Source organism: Sinocyclocheilus grahami, unplaced genomic scaffold (genome assembly GCF_001515645.1).
Source record: "Sinocyclocheilus grahami isolate Dianchi unplaced genomic scaffold, SAMN03320097.WGS_v1.1 scaffold36.1, whole genome shotgun sequence".
Classification (NCBI taxonomy): Eukaryota; Metazoa; Chordata; class Actinopteri; order Cypriniformes; family Cyprinidae; genus Sinocyclocheilus; species Sinocyclocheilus grahami.
Genome location: NW_015505215.1, coordinates 3456994 through 3472144, shown reverse-complemented (window position 1 = coordinate 3472144; position 15151 = coordinate 3456994). Strand labels below are relative to the sequence as shown.

At 36.7% G+C, this 15151-nt stretch overlaps 1 protein-coding gene across 3 annotated transcripts in view; it reads right to left on the bottom strand.

The window, feature by feature from the left end:
• The window catches only part of LOC107581581 (RNA binding protein fox-1 homolog 3-like), a 396539-nt gene that overhangs the window by 179816 nt on the left and 201572 nt on the right, over positions 1–15151 (bottom strand). For all 3 annotated transcript variants that reach the window (XM_016267198.1, XM_016267196.1, XM_016267199.1), the window contains exon 4: positions 2617–2738. In XM_016267198.1, the coding sequence (XP_016122684.1) occupies positions 2617–2738 (122 nt within the window). The remainder of the gene's footprint in view (positions 1–2616; positions 2739–15151) is intronic.

Genomic DNA, 15151 nt, shown 5'->3' with positions numbered 1-15151 from the left:
GCAGACACACACACACACACACACACACACTATCAGGCATGTTCGCCCCACTGAGCTATACCTTCCTCATCAGTGCTTTCTTCAACGTCATCATTTCTGTCTCTATAAACTCAATGGAGCTGCATGCCCCTCTCCTCCTCTCTCAAAGCACTCCCTTCCAATTACCGTGCCAGTTCATTTATTCATTAACCCTGCAAGGAAAATCGAGGGAGACCTAATTCAAAAACAACCGCCCTCCATTTCTCTCCATCTGGTGGGGAGGCTCGATTCTCCAAACACGTTCAAGAGACTTAATCTGGTTAAGGTGTAGTTTAGCATCTGCAGCGGAGTTTGCTGGGGGGATTGAGGAACGGATTGCCATGCCAGTCCATTTTCATTAAAAGCACATTCCAATGACCAAACCGGTACAGGAAGTGACATGCATGGACTAATAAAAAAAACAAGCGGATAAAAGGCAAGGCGCTGTTGTGCTTGATTACAGAGGCATTGACTAATTTACTTAATTTGTCAAAAAGGAATGTGGTTTGAAACTGAGGTAGAACTCATTTATAGTGATTTGAGTGGTAGCATGCTGGTGCACTTAAATGCTAAACGTGCTTTAGCTATTTGAAGCGTTGTATTTCCAAATGCCATTAGCAGAATTTCTTATCTCCAAAAATGGAGAGTAAAATTAAAGTTTGGGAAAAGTAAAAGTTGGGAAACGTAATTGCTTTGAGCCTTCCAGCTACAGCAACCAACATTCAATCTAAATTAAGTAAATATTGTAAAGCCAAATTAGGAATTGGACTATGAATGATTTACTACTTAAAATACATTAAACAAAAAAGGAATATTTTCTACTTGTGCTGCAAAAAGTAAGTAGAATTTAGAATGTTTTTCTGTCAGGAATGTCACTCATGGAGTTCTAATATAGTCTTATTCACAAGCATAACAGACAAATGGGTCAAAAATATTTTTAAGGTCCAATTCTCGCTATTAACAAACCCTTAACTACGACTTTTGCTTCAATAAACTCCTAATTTGCTGCTTATTAATAGTTAGTAAGGTAGTTGTTAAGTTTAGGTATTAGGTAGGATTAGGTACATATAATATGGTCATGTTAATAAATGCTTTATAAGTGCTAATAAACAGCCAATATGTTAATGATAAGCATGCTAATAAGCAACTAGTTAATATTGAGAATTGGTCCCTATACTAAAGTGTTACCAACAAATGGGACTTTACTTGGAGAAAGCAGTCCATTTCGTGCTTAAAAACATATTAAACCAGCCCGAGGTTATTTACTGGTCTTGCTGGACTTACTTAGCACTTTTCAGCAGGTCAGGCTGGGACATCAAATGGCTATCCAGCTAAACACCAGCTTGGCCAGGCTGGAAGGACCAGCTTGGAACACCAGGAAACCAATTAAGGCTGGTCCCAAGGCCTTTACTAACAACTATCATGACCTGTGATATGAAGGGAAGGTGGAAAGGTGCAAATATCCCAATTTACACTTTTAAGGTACATCCAAAAAACCTACTAATGGCAAAACATCTAAGTAAATACAATGAAATGATTAGGATTTATTTGTTGCTTGCAAAATAGTACATTTAGTAATTATACATGGCTACTTATAAATGTCTCTCAAGGTTTTTGCCCACAGAACAGAGTAGTGCACTAGCATATGAGTAAGGGCTAGAAGGGCTGTGATAACTGTGATGCAAACTAGCAGATTTAACAATCTCATATTGTCAATGAATATTTCACGTAAAGTCAAGCAATATTTCTATTCATGTGTGGGAAAGAACTGTGTGAAATGTGTGCAAGTTTGTTTTGCCATAAATTTAAGACAACCATAAAAAATAATGATCATATTAATATATGGGGAAAATCTCAACATTCTGACCAGAATCAAATGATGCTACATTCTCCCAGTAGACAACAGTTGAACTACATCCCAATTCTGAGGCTAAAGTTTTTGTTTGAAACACGTCTGCACGCTCAATTGGGAAAGCAACGAAAAACAAGTTACCCTCAGAGATTTATACTTCTGATCCTCCAAATCCTTTTTTATCTTAATCAAGTATAAGGCAGTAAATTGCTCCAGCTCTGCCTCCTCCCTGTCCTTCACTGCCTGTATGCTAATATTGTTTGACATACTTCGGAGGAAGATGGGAGTATCAATGTTTATCAATTCCAAATAAGATCGAGGCACTGACACGCGCTAAGATTACAGTTTAATTAAAACTTGAGTAGCCAACTAATATTCAGTTCTTAAACAGACACATCATACGCCAATGCATTATCTACTCATTTAGATCTTGCATCATTGACAAAAAAGGCAGGCAGGGAAATCAGGAAGGAAAACATGACGTGCGGCTGTAAGATCATCCCCATTCCCTTTCTACTGCTGTTCTCTGTGTTTGCGGGGTAGCTGTCAGAGCAGAGGCTAAAATAAACCTAGCCACACTGGTCTGTATAAAAAATGGAAACCTCTGGTTCAAGTCCTACCCAGCCAAAACACAACTGATGCCAAATTCCACCTGCCAGCAGGAGATCCTGAGGTGGCAAAGGGAGCAGAGAGGCAGTGCCAACCATGCCACCAATCTGGAAAACACAAAGAAGGCATCCACTTACCAGTCTTGTGACAAGGGGCACCCCGAAATGCCAGAAGTGATCGTTCAGTAGCCCACTATACACTACGTTTCCAAAGAGAGCAATGCTTCCTGTTTTACACAACCCGTTTCCTGGTTTGGTTTCTGCAGAAGGAGAAAAGAAAATTAAGAAATAGGGTTAAATAGCAATATTCAATGACTAGAAACGAATAATAATAACAATAAACAAGAAATGAAGATAGGAGAGAAGAAGTTCTAAATAAACAATTAAGGTATGATTAAAAGAAAGAAGAAGAATGGAAATAGGATGCAAGAAGGGAAGGAAGAGAAAAAGGAAAAACAAAGGGAGAGAAAAAGTGAAAGAAAGAAAGAAAGAAAAAGAAAAAGAAAGAAAGAAAGAAAAAAAATGGAGAAAGTCAGAAGAGTGGAAGGAAAAAATGAAAGGAAGGAAGGAAAAAACAAACAAAAGGAAGAATGGAAAGGAGGGAGGAAGAAAAAACTAAGGAAGTATTAAAGGATGGAAACAATGAAACAATGCTGGAAGGAAGGAAGGAAAAACAAAGAAAGGAAGGAAAAATTAAAAGCTATAGGAAAGGAAGGAATAAAAAGCAACAGGATAAAGGAAGGAAAACAAGGAAAGGAAGGAAGGAAGGAAGGAGAAATAAAGAAGGAAGCATGGAAGGGAGAAAGAAAAACAAAGCAAGTAAGAAATAAAAGAAAAATTAAAGATTGTATGAAGGATGGAAGGAAAGAAAGAAGAGGAAAAAAGTAGGACAGAGGGAAAGGAGGATTTAAGGAACAAAGGGGAAAAAAGAAAATGAATGGAAAGAAAAGAAAAACATAAGGATGGATAAAGGATAAGGATAAAAACAAAACAAAATGAATGATCCCAAAAGTAAAAGACAAATATTTCTTTGACAATTTCAATATGTCACATCCATAAACACTCATCAGTCTGCGTGTGAGTGGCACGGTGTGAGGAGAAGAGCTTGGCATGTGATCAACAGTGGGGTCACTCCTGCTTACACAGAAAAGCAAACTAACAGCTGCATTCAACCTCCTTTGGGTAACATGCACTCACAATGATCAGTACTCACAAAGACAAAAAGAAAACATGACCCTGATATCACACACAAACACCATATACCACCAGTTCAGCTTAAAAAAAATCCCCATTCCCCCAGTCTGAATGTGGACTCAGAGAAGCACGTGCGAAGATTGTGATGTGTATTAAATTATTCCCTATAAATGCCAAGTACAGCAAAAATCTGCATTATGCCTCAAAACAATAGTGAAGCGCACCACAGCAAGCCATGCATTCATTATTGAAAAACAAAAAGTAAAAAGGCCCATTAAAATGTCACTTGTGCTCTTTGTGGCTGTGGCAACACATGCATTTTAGTGTTATAAATGGGCCTTGCGTTATTGTTTATGGTGGCTGCTAGCTGCAGGCTACCCGGCGGTGACTGTAAAGTCCACGGATCACACACCATGAGCCTCCGATGCCGCTCCCTCCCCCTCTATACATCACCCCATGAATATTCATGCCACAGGGCCGTGCTCCAGCCAATCGATCACAACTATAACGCATTTATATCCATGATACATATGGCTGATTTTTTTGGTGTCTAGGAATAAAAAGATATGGCCTAATTAGCAATAAAACAGCCACTTCGCCGTAGATTTGGAGGCCGAACGGCACTCCTGCTCTTTTCGCGTGTGATGTAATTCATACAGTGGCGCGTTGCATCACAGGAACATGTCGTAAGGTGAGACTCGAGGCGGGGAGGGATGGCTGTCATCGCGTTTGAGGCTTCCCTGCTGTCTGTTGGCACCGGTTGAAGCTCCTTTGGCATCCGTGGGCATGTTTCTCACCACGCCTCACCTGTGATTAATTATTGACGGCGAGATGAGGATGCGGTAAAGTAAGGCTGCACTGACATGCTACACTGCAGATACATTACAACAACCCCACAGGCTGCTTCCTTTTCCCTGGTTTTCCCTCATGCGCTTTGTCTTTAAAGCCCTCTTCTCACACTCTCTCTCTGACAACCTTTCCTAACTCTCTCTATCTCACTCTGCCCTGCAGTTTGGCAAATTTGACAAGCGCTTTAAAAACTGAGCGAAATGTCAAAGTTGTCATAAACAGTGTGTGAGAGGGAGTATTTTTGGTTTGATAAGGAGGCAATAACAGTTTGATTTAAGGCAGAAAAGAGTGTCATCCCATCTAAATCTGCCATCAGAATATCTCTGTCCAGGGTTTGTTGGCACATCGCTGTGTACTCATGCAGATGAATGGAGGAGTTTAGGTTGAAACTGAGACTGCATTGTCTCGCATTTCTCTACAAGGATGACAATAAGTGCCCTAAACTGTCCTTGCTTGATCTGTGGGGAAGCACCTGGCTTTGAATCTCAAGTGCGATGTGCGAGTGGAGGATTCTAGGACCAGGATAACATGATAATAAGAGAAGAAACATAAAACAGAAATCTACATTATAACACAGCTCTATAAATGTGGAAATAAATCACTTTGCAATAGCTTTAACTGAAAACAAATGCTCATGTATGAATTGCATAAAAACAAAAACAAATGATAGACCTCTTTTTCTCGGAACCAACTTTTCAAGTTCACACAGGTATCATGGCACAGTAAACATAGGTGTGTTCTCATATTCCACAAACGTTTGTGTAAAATATTGTCTTAACAATTAATTTCAATCCTTATTTGAACAATCTCAATTTTGATTGTTAAAATCCCAAGATATTTTTATTCTAGCCAGCGTTTTCTGCACCACTTTTCATTGGTGATGCAACACGCCCCACCGTTGAAAATAAAAGTGAAGTGAAAAAGTGAAAGTGATGTGACACGTGGCCAAGTATGGTGACCCATACTAGGAATTAGTGCTCTGCATTTATCCCATCCTAAGTGCACACACACAGCAGTGAACACACACACACACTGTGAACACACACCCGGTGCAGCGGGCAGCCATTTATGCTGCGGCGCCCGGGGAGCAGTTGGGGGTTCGGTGCCTTGCTCAAGGCATGTACAATCCAGAGGCAAGAGAATTCATATTTTATATGAGTTTGCAATCTGAATTGAAAGGGAAGAGATGAAAAGGATGCATACCGCAAAATAATAGCAAGAAAACATAGTTGATTTGTACTTTGTGTAATCTGATTCACAAACAGATTGATTTTTAATTAATCAAAAAACACAGCACACTTAGTGTAGTCTGATTCATGAACAAAAGTCCTTAAATTAATACTTAAGTCACCAGTAGGTGGGGTCACATGATTTAGCGCATCATTGAATCATTCATTCAACTGTTTTGTTCAAATCGCTGATTCATTTGGGAGCGAAACATATGACTGTCCTGCTGTATAAAACTTACTCACTCACAATCTTGATGTATTTTTCTAAATATCAGCACAGCTATGATTATTTGTGTTGCTTGTATAAGCAAAATGATTTCTAGAAGTTGTAAATAAAACAAAGTTTTGTAGAACATTTTACAAAAAATACTTCAATCTTTCTGCTGTACTTCAAAATGTAATGTTTAATTCAATGTGTTACTTGCCTTTTCTTTGTAATTTTTTGTTTCAAAGTAAAGCTTATTTTAATCTTTAGTTTGTAGTTTTTTTGGTTGTGTTGATCTGTTAAATAAACAGCATTGTAACACCATAGTTTGGGCCCTCTTGTTCATTTCGAAAATTTATATTTTAATGTACCAAATGAAAAGGTTCCATTTATAATTGACAGCAATAGCTAAAAGAGAAATGTTCATATTATCAAAATGGACATTAGAACTTAAATATAAATTAACAAAATAACAGAAAATGTATCAAATAGTGAAGATCCACTAACATTTAACAACCAGAATGTGTCCAAATATCTACATATGTATTGTGTTTTAGAATTGGAAACAATGTTTTGCTTGAGAAGTGTGCTTGCAGTATCTTTCTCTAAAACAGATGACACATGGTTTGATATTTTGCTGTGCCCAAATACGTTTAGGAGCCACTGTATAAAAATAACTACCCACAACACTGCAAAATATATCAAAATCTTGCTCTTGTTATTGCCAAGAGAGCAACAGGGATGACATAATGTCTGCCTTCTTCCGGCTGGAAGGCTCTGGCAGTGGCCATCCTGTCCTGGGCCTGTGCTTCCATTAGCCACACTGACCTGGATTTGTTCTGGCATCGCTCTGATACTAGACCGGTGGACTTGGCCCTTCCTCTCAGCGGGGCAGCTCTGTCAGGACCTCTGTCCAACCCAAACACACCAGCCACACCAGCCTGTCCATATGGCAGTCCCACCCTGCCTGTTTCTGGGCCAGAGCCTGATTCACAAGGGCTAGAGAAAAAGAAGTCCTCTTTTTCCAGAGCCCTCTCCAGGGCATCACAACGCCTCTCCAAACGATGTATTCATTACCCCTCCTGTATCCCGGGGGATGCTCAAAAGCCTTGTTTCAGAGTGGGGAGTGTGGCTGTGTCTGTTTAAACACTGCTCCAGTCCTACTTAATCATGTGCAGTTGGAGGGGCAGTCCATGCCGGCGCTCTGATTAATACAGCATGAAGCTGTGGCGGCAGACATAGCTGCAAGGGACACAAGGCATTAATAACAGTATGCTGCCACTGTTTCTGCTGCTACCTTCGCCTTCCTGAAGTCTAGAGAGACCATGAGTACAAACACACACAAATACCAACTCATAAGGTGTCATGGAGCCTTGATGCTGTAAATATCAACTGGCCCAGAGATTCATCTCTGGTAACTGCATTAGAGCACGAAAATAGATTTTTTTTAATTGATGCAATTTGTCAATCAGCCTAATAATGACTAATCATTATCATTTGTGGTTCATAGGTTCACAATAGTGGAATATCATGGTCATAATCATTATCACCAATAAAGACATATTTTCGTAACTTACAGTGGGATCTTAAAAATGTGGCAAAAACATTAAAGTGTGATGGAAACAAAACAAAATATACTTTATATTGACTTATATAGCCACTTTTCGTATTATGTTTTCAATGTTTTGTCTGCTAAAATAAAGTAAACCAAGGGGCCGGGTCCACGACTTAAAATGATTAAAAAATATATATAGTTATTTAAAAAAATTATTAATAATATTAATACATCAATAAATCTAACTTAATTAAAATGCTAAAAATATACAATGAAAATCTAAACTGAAATCATCTCTTTTTTGCTCTTCAAAGACTATTGGTTTTATTAAAGAAGATACTGTTCTTGAAACTTCTTGAATCACAAAATTAATTGTGGTTAATTAATTTAGCTATTTGGCACACTCTCCGATTAATAATAATAATAATAATAACCAACACAATATTCAAAGGACTTCTATTAAATATTAACTACACTGTAAAAAAACATTATCCAGCAATTTTATGGTGCAAAGTTCAAAATACAGGTAAAACACCTGTGTATATACAGTGGGGAAAAAAAGTATTTAGTCAATATATATATATAATTACTTCATGTTAATACACACAAATACATTTTGAAAATACAGATTTATTTTACAGTGTATATATTTATACATAAAATATTATGTTGGACAGTGGAGAATTAATGTTGAGAACCATTGATATACACACACACACATATATATATTATTTAAAAGGAATCCATGGCTGCAATAGAGTACTGAGAAAAACACGGAAAATAAAATGACTGTTCCACGGCACAGAGCTAATACAATGCTGGTAGTCTGGATGTATGTACATTGAGATTTGACTTATCTGTATAAAACCCAGCAAAGGCGGGGGTGAGACTTTTTGCACTTGAGCGCGCTATTGACGAGAACACTAAATAAATACAATGTCATCAGCCGAGCACTAAATATGCTGAGGTCTCCAACCTGAAATTAAAAATCAACCAGAAGGCAATATTGATGGAACAGGGGAAGCGATAAAATCGAGCAAAATGAGCTTTTGAAACTTTCTCCCTGCCGTAGTTGGGAGATGACTGTTTGTGGGGGGTGCCGTTCTGCCGCATGATAAAAAAAAAGACTCACACCCACTGCTCGTTTCTTTGTTTCCGCCCTTTTGCTTTACGATTCTCCCATGTGTCGAGTCTCGCAATGGTACGGACTGGCATAATTTATTAAAATATGAGTAAATCAATGGTTGATGTCCTCATAGATTACTTTGAAATCATAAAAGAGCCTTGACAAGAAATGCAGAGTAATACAATTTAATTAAACTGCATATCCTCCCCCTGTGCAGCCGCCTGATTAAAGTGGCAGTCAAATAAAACAGCATTTAATTGGCATACAACACAGAAGCTGTTTGCATGTTTATTTAACATTGCGGCGTATTAATAAAAAATTAGAACCCTAATTGGCCTAACTTGTGCATGCAGGAGCAAGCTCCTGGCTCCACTTCCCCCTACAGTTTAATGGACTGTGACTGAAAAATAATCCCAGGCTAGTTTAATATTTCTGCAGTCATACTTGATGAAAATCCCTGCTCCCATTGGCCAAGAGCCACACATTAAAAAGCAATCATGGATACCTGGGCCTGCTGGTGAGAATCCCCAGTGGAACGGACCACTTGGAGCGGCCTGGCAGAGAGAACTGTCCCAGCAGGGGGAGGGCGAGGATCATTAGCGTTTTGCATATCTCCAGTGCACCATTCTGCAGGTTCATCCCCAGCCAGCTTCTCCCCCCCCCCCCCACCCTTCACCCCCAGCCACCTCCCCCCCCCCCCCCCAACACTTCAGAGCCCCATGTCATCCTACTGGCATGCTACCAGAGACAGCTGGAAAGCCCCCTCCTGTATGCTCTCTCTCTCTCTCTTGCACTTGCTTCATATTTGTGTGCACAGACCACCAAAATGAGTGCTGCTTTGATAAGTGACCAAACATCTCAAATGAGCAAAGCAAACGTCCAGCCCAATGAGACCCTCGCTGTCCCTGCTATTACATTTTTAGCTTTCATTCTGGAATTACGACAACAGCCTGGATATAGTTTTGAATATATAAATATGTAAACATGATGCATTAAGAGCCTGGAGGTGAAAACTTTTTGAATTTAAAGATCAGGGTAAATTGAACTTATTTTGTCTTCTGGGAAAGTAAGTATCTTCTATAGCTTCTGAAGGGCAGTACTAAAAAAAATAAATAAAGATATTTAAAATAAGAAAAATTTACACACATTCATTCTGTTCAAAAGTTTACACCCCTGGCTCTTAATTGCATTATTTTTCCTTCTGGAGCATCTGTGAGCGTTTTTAAATTGAACTTATTTTGTCTTCTGGGAAAGTAAGTATCTTCTATAGCTTCTGAAGGGCAGTACTAAAAAAAATAAAATAAAGATATTTAAAATAAGAAAAATTCACACACATTCATTCTGTTCAAAAGTTTACACCCCTGGCTCTTAATTGCATTATTTTTCCTTCTGGAGCATCTGTGAGCGTTTGAACCTTTTGTACTAGCTGCGTATGAGTCCCTCAGTTGTCCTCAGTGTGAAAAGATGGATCTCAAAATCGTACAGTCACTGTTGGAAAGGGTTCAAATACGCGAACGATGCTGTAAAACCAAAGAATTTGTGGGACCTGAAGTATTTTTCTGAAAACCAGCGGGCAGTTGAACTGTTCAAGACAAACAAGGGACTCATGAACAACAAAAAAAAACAAAACAGCTGTGAATCATCTAGGTAACACAGTATTAAGAATCATATGTAAACTTTTGAATGGGGTCATTTTTATAAATTTAACTATTATTTTATTCTTGTGGACTATATGTAAACTTGTTTTATGTGAAATATCTTAATCAGGTCAGTACTAAATAAAAAATAACATGCATTTTGTATGATCCCTCTTATTTTGGTAAAATAACTAACATTTTGCAGATACAAAAACAAAATTTGTACAAAAGCACAACATTTTGTAAACTGTGCGTGTGTGTGTGTGTGTGTATATATCTTTAGATTACAAAAAGTATATTTGGGCCAAGGCTATTATAGTTTTGAATTTTTAAATTTGTTTTAGTTTAATATCGTTTTCAAATTTGCTATAAAATTCAGTTTAGTTTTGATTAGTTTCATTCATATTTTTGTTAGTTTTTATTTTGTGAAGACATATTTATTTAGTTTTTATATAGTTTAGTTTCAGTTTTAGTTTCAGTTTTAATTAAAGTTTAGCAGAATTAACAGATCACTTCCAGAGCGCAGGCCAAAGAAAGACGTAGGCATAATTTAACCTTAGTGAGGCAAACATTGATTAGATAGTAAAAGTATGCAAATATACGACAAAGAAAGCAGGAAAGCCTTTTTTACTAAATTAATCTACACAAGTCGCGCTTAACGTCATATCCAATGATGTGTGTTGAGATATTTAGTATGAAAATAAATGTAGCCTAATTTGGTTATATGTCTTTTCTTATTTAACCATAATCATGATATTTCAACTGTGGTGTCTTGCTCACTTTTCCGTGAACAGCCGTGCATCAATCAAAACTAATGAACTAATGAAACTAATGAAATTCAATAATAACGGCAATCACATTTAACAGTAAAGGCTTGTGTTTGAATGTTCTTTTCATTTATGAAGAATTATAAGCATGTGTATGATGTGATTTAGCCAATGCACATTTGTTCAAAAGCCTGGCAGAGTGATCACAAGATGCTAGGCAAAAGTTTTGTGTTGTTTACAGAAAGGATGCGCATTCTTATCTTTTTTTCTGTTAATTTTCATGTTGCGCTGCATGCCTGTTTTTCTTCAAAGCACCAACTTAGAATGCCTAATGTTGGTTTGATTGCTTGTGTTACATGATAAGATAAATAATCTTGCCTACCTGATGTAATAGATTGAATGCGAGTGCGGTTCGGGTTGCGACTCGCGGTCTTTATGTCAAAACGGTTCTGGTCTTGTACAGAATTAAATTAGTGCTGCTGTCAGATAATGGGTCGGGTGTTCTGTAATGTACTGCTGGTGCACGTTTACCAAACAGGACCCGTGCAGGCTTTAAACTGCTTTGAGTCTCTCCGTCAGGTAGCCCCACGTGCGTGATGTACCATTACAGGTAGTCTATTTCCCTAAACCTCCACTCCATTTTTCCGCCAAGGGGTGAGAACGTAATGATTACGAAAATGATTATTTATTTTTGACAATTATTATTTTATTTCAGTTAGTTTTTCAATAACTGTTGTTAGTTTAGTTTAGTTTCAGTTTTTCAATTATTTTGACGTTTTTATTTTATTTCAGTTTACGAAACTGTTTTTTCATCAATCGTTTTAGTCTTAGTTTTAGTTTTCGTTTATGAAAATAACCTAGATTTGGGCTGAATATTAATATATGATTACATTTGTTATATGTAAATTTATATTTATATTGTAAATATTTTTTATATATTTACACTGCTGTTCAAAACTTTCATGGTATTATGTTTTTATATCACGAATATGAAAGTTTTGAATAGCAGTGAAACTAAATAAAAAAATATAAATTTACATAATTTCAAACAAATTTAATCATATATTAATATTCAGCCCAAATATACTTTTTGTAATAAAAAATATTATCGATAATTCGATTTTATATAAATGTGTGTGTGTATATATATATATATATATATTTATATAATTCAAATATAATTATATATATATTTTATTATTATTATTATTATTATATTAAAATAATTGTTAAATTATTAAATTATTAAAATAATATTATTAAAATTACTTCTACTTTTTTGTGACAGACCAATAACAGAATAATGAATCTATACATTTTCTTCTCAAGGACACACCCAGAAACCTCATTTTCACCTGCACTCTTTTATGCCATTTACAAAAAAACAAAAAAAACAAAGGGCCGCTGGCACTTGTTTAAGCAAGAACTCACAACACGTAAACAAAACAGACGTATCCACACAGCTGAAACGGATGGCTACAGAGAAAAAGAGACATATTTCTGACAGTCATACTGTATCGCTCCCCAACAATCACTCAAAAGCATCAAAAAGCACCTTCCCAGACTTTATTCATTTATATTGTATAGCAAGAGCTGCAACTTGATTTAGAAGGAAAGAAAACACCAAGAAAGAAATAAAGCTAGCTGCAAGTATAGTCTGTATACTGCTGAGGACTCTTTCCTCCCTGCCGCTCTTTCTTGATCTGCTCTGTTTTGTCACCCACAGCTGCCAGAAGATTCCCAGGAGTCAAGAGTCACATAGGCTTCGAGTTCAAACTCCTCTGTCAGTTTTCATTTACTGTCTGTCTGTGTGTGTGTGAGAGAGAGAATTCTGAGATTGACAGTAACTGAGAAATGTTGTAAGGCGATGAAAGCACATATTGAATCTAATGGCTACTGGCTGGATTAGGGATGTAAATAGTGTGTGACAATATAATCACAATGGTAACGATAAGCACTAAACTTAATTTAGATTGCATTTTTAGAACTATTGTGCAGCTCATTGTGCATTAAAATAAAAAAACAATTGCAAAACTTCTACAAATATAGACATAAAATCCAAAATGGCCAATAAAAGCAAACAAAAAGCTTTTTATGCAAGTTTGAACTATTCTTCTTTATTGATTTTAAAAACAATTCACCATAGAGCAGCATAGGGTTTGCCTTGGTTTTTTAGATTAAATGGCGCTTCTCTCTATTTTTAGTATATAATGGATAAAAGTGGTTTCTTATTGCCTTATTATCTTATAATTATTATTTTGCAATCAGTGGTTTACTAGCTTTGCTTTAGGTCCCAGGTTTTACTTTGAATTTATGAATATTTCCATGATCTAAATTTAGAAATTTTTGTTAATGCATAAACGTGAGAATTTACCCAATTAATACATGAAAGAAACACTACGGCATTTTTTTGTATTGGTATTAGCCTAAATATTATGTAAATACTACTATTTAAAAGTTTGGGGTCACTAAGATTTTTTAATGTTTTTGAAAGAAGTCTCTTATGCTCACCTAAACTGCTTTTAATTGATTAAAAAAACTGTAATATTATTAAATATTATTATTAAATGTTTAAAAAAACTCCTTATTACTCATTATTTAAACTTGAATAAAATAATCTATTTATTTTATATTAAAATAAAAACCTTACTGACCCCAAGATTTCAACAGTAGTGTAAATATATAAACCGTCACATTTATCATAAATTACATCCATCATCTTATTAATTTATCATTGTCTTCCCCCCCACCCTCTCTACGACCAGAGCCGGCCTGCCACCAGTTGAGAACCACTGCTATACGTTACAATTCATTGATTTTGAACACATGATAAACGCACACATATAAAGTCACATTCGATGTCCTTAATAGAGGAAGTGCCTTTCAATGTGTGTGCGAGTGAATGTGGCCATGTATGTGTCTGCTTGTGTGTAAGTCACAAATAGTGTGATCCCTTTGCTAGCCTCAGGATACCTTGTATTGGAAAATCCAGCACAGGAGGTCTAATTGAGGAGCTTGGGGAGAGGGTCTATTAAAGATCAAAGCTGATTGATTGGGCCTGACCTGACAACCTGTGTTCTCCTGTGAACTGACCACATGGAAGCATTCCCTTAACAAGACCAGGGTCGGGCAGGACCAATACACACACACACACACACACACACACACTCTGAAGACAAACGTGCAAACATTCAAAGATAAAAAGAAGTGATCTTTAGATCTTTAATGTCTGGAAATCGTGCCAGAGCTAGAGGCTTTGGGAAATTAAATGACTGTGACACATCCTGACTGGCATCACAAAGGGAATTCAACATTATATCTCATCCCAGTTAAAAAAATCACTACAATTCATGCAGGCTTAAAATCAACCAATGACAGTGAATGCGTTTGATGTTTCAGGCCCAGAAAACTCACAGACGCGGTTCTAAACAAATACATCAACGTGATCTGCCAAAAAAAATATTCAAACCCATAAACAGCAGCAGTGGGTGAAAATCTATCTATCTATCTATCTATCTATCTATCTATCTATCTATCTATCTATCTATCTATCTATTGTAACGGTATCAACTCATGGGAAATATGAATAATTAACCATAACTAGTTATAATTAATTATTCATATTTTAGATCCGCTGTAGATATTTACTTGACCTCTCAGGGTCAACTGTCTGTCAATTCTAAGAACGTTAATTTCCTAGTTAAGGGAAATAACTTCTTACTGTACAATTCTACAAAAAGCTTGTAGCGTAAATCTTGCATAATAAGTGACTCCGGTTATAAGTAAACAATGAACACGTCAAGTGTGATACAAGTAAGGTTTTATTAACTACATAAACACTTAAACTAGTCCAACAGACTACATAAACACATAAACTGGTCTAACATACACATCCACACACACACACACACACATACAGTTGGTATAGGAAAGGGTTAAAGTTTAACTCAGTACAGAAAGAGGCATAAAGAATGAATTTTATGGAACCATTTGCATATTCAGCAGATCTACACCTGAGGGAAGCGTCAGATTCTTAGTTCAAACACACCTTTGTAAAAAGGTGTAACTGATACTTAATGCATCAATTAATAAGACTAAGTTTGATACTTGC